The sequence below is a fragment of the Frankliniella occidentalis genome, unplaced genomic scaffold (genome assembly GCF_000697945.3).
Source record: "Frankliniella occidentalis isolate FOCC.00 unplaced genomic scaffold, Focc_3.1 Scaffold3726, whole genome shotgun sequence".
Classification (NCBI taxonomy): domain Eukaryota; kingdom Metazoa; phylum Arthropoda; class Insecta; order Thysanoptera; family Thripidae; genus Frankliniella; species Frankliniella occidentalis.
In genome coordinates, this window is record NW_026270780.1 from 1 (window position 1) to 1,251 (window position 1,251).

General features: G+C 42.6%; 1 protein-coding gene across 1 annotated transcript; it reads right to left on the reverse strand.

Moving 5' to 3' along the window:
• Positions 1-273: 273 nt before the first annotated feature.
• Positions 274-1,227, reverse strand: LOC127752077 (uncharacterized). The gene is made up of 3 exons (XM_052276625.1): positions 1,049-1,227; positions 759-970; positions 274-666 (listed from the first exon to the last, which is right to left on the reverse strand). The coding sequence occupies exons 1-3, from the start codon at positions 1,094-1,096 to the stop codon at positions 438-440; spliced, it is 489 nt and encodes a 162-aa protein (XP_052132585.1). The 5' UTR covers positions 1,097-1,227; the 3' UTR covers positions 274-437.
• Positions 1,228-1,251: the final 24 nt, after the last annotated feature.

The window sequence follows — 1,251 nt, forward strand, 5'->3', positions numbered from 1 at the left end:
CCCTGGCGCTGGAGTGGAGTGTATCACGGCCTGTGCGTGCGCCGCAGTCCTTACAGTTGTAATCGTCATATTTCAGGTGCACAGCGCGTGCGGGGCTGCTCTCCACATCAAACTTTGGACCTAAAACTGGACTTTTCTAACCATGAACAAATATGGAAATGTCTAGAGACACCATCTTCCTTGTCGGAAAATTCTGTTTATAACAAGCCTACATGTGATAGGGGTGCGAGGTACATCGAAACAGGTATGCATAGGAAAAAAGGGAAACGCATGTAAGGGAATCATTCGAAGTAAGCTTTTAATTAAACGACAGTATGAAGGGTTAAACGACCAATAAGCATGAAGGACAGGCCGGCGTCTCGCATTACTGTTCGCAGGAACAGTGGCAGTGGCTGGTGCATCGGTGTGGCCGGGAAGCGGGCGGAACTGGGCCAGGATCAGACCCCATGCGACGGGCCAGCGCCATGAGGCAGACTTGTTCTACGAGGTAAGTCAGGATCAGGGGAACGCGGCCGTTTCTGACTCGTCGAAGCTGTCGAAGTTTCCTCACGGTAAACACGTTTCAATTCCAGAAAGTTTTTCACAATCTGTTTTATCACCTCAGTACTATTATTGTCATCCTTCTCTTTCTTAAACACATAGACCTTGTAATAGGGCAAATCTATTCTGTGTTAATAGAAGAGAGATCTCTTAGTTTGTTTGTTTTCTATTGTTTTTCATATTCATTCATGATTCTTTATTTGCTAACAAGTACTTACTTAATTAACGGTGGGTCAGAATATGAGCCTTTGCGCCCATGTTTAGGATAATATTTAATATTTTTCATGGGATCATAGTATCCCCCCTGGTTGATTGCAACTTGACTCACAGCACATGTGCTACTCAACTGCTCTTCTAATTCATTTAGGTCTTCTGGCTTTAAAGCAGACGGTGGCTTGTTCATTCTTTTTTCTTCATCGGATTGCTCCACCTAAGCACATAGATTTTAAGGGTAGGGCATTTTAGATTACCTTGATAATTGGTGGAGAATAAGTAAGAATATACTAACATTCAAGACCCATTCACCAACTACGTCATACAGTTTTCTTGTCAGCATTCTATTTAAAATGCGCCTTGCTTTCTCAAAATTTGGCTCACTACTGTAGAGTATTTTTTCCAAAATTGAATCAGTAAGCTCCAAAAAGCTCCGAGGGTCTTCATGCACACGAGACAAAATTTTATTCCTAATGAAAAACCGTTACCGCGAATTAC

Excerpts from the sequence above, each read along its gene's own strand:
- LOC127752077 (XM_052276625.1), bottom strand. The coding sequence starts at position 1,096 with ATGCTGACAAGAAAACTGTATGACGTAGTTGGTGAATGGGTCTTGAAT. Across the intron at positions 971-1,048 it reads TTGGTGAATGGGTCTTGAAT|GTGGAGCAATCCGATGAAGA; the intron begins GTTAGTATATTC and ends CTATGTGCTTAG. Across the intron at positions 667-758 it reads TCTGACCCACCGTTAATTAA|AATAGATTTGCCCTATTACA; the intron begins GTAAGTACTTGT and ends CTATTAACACAG.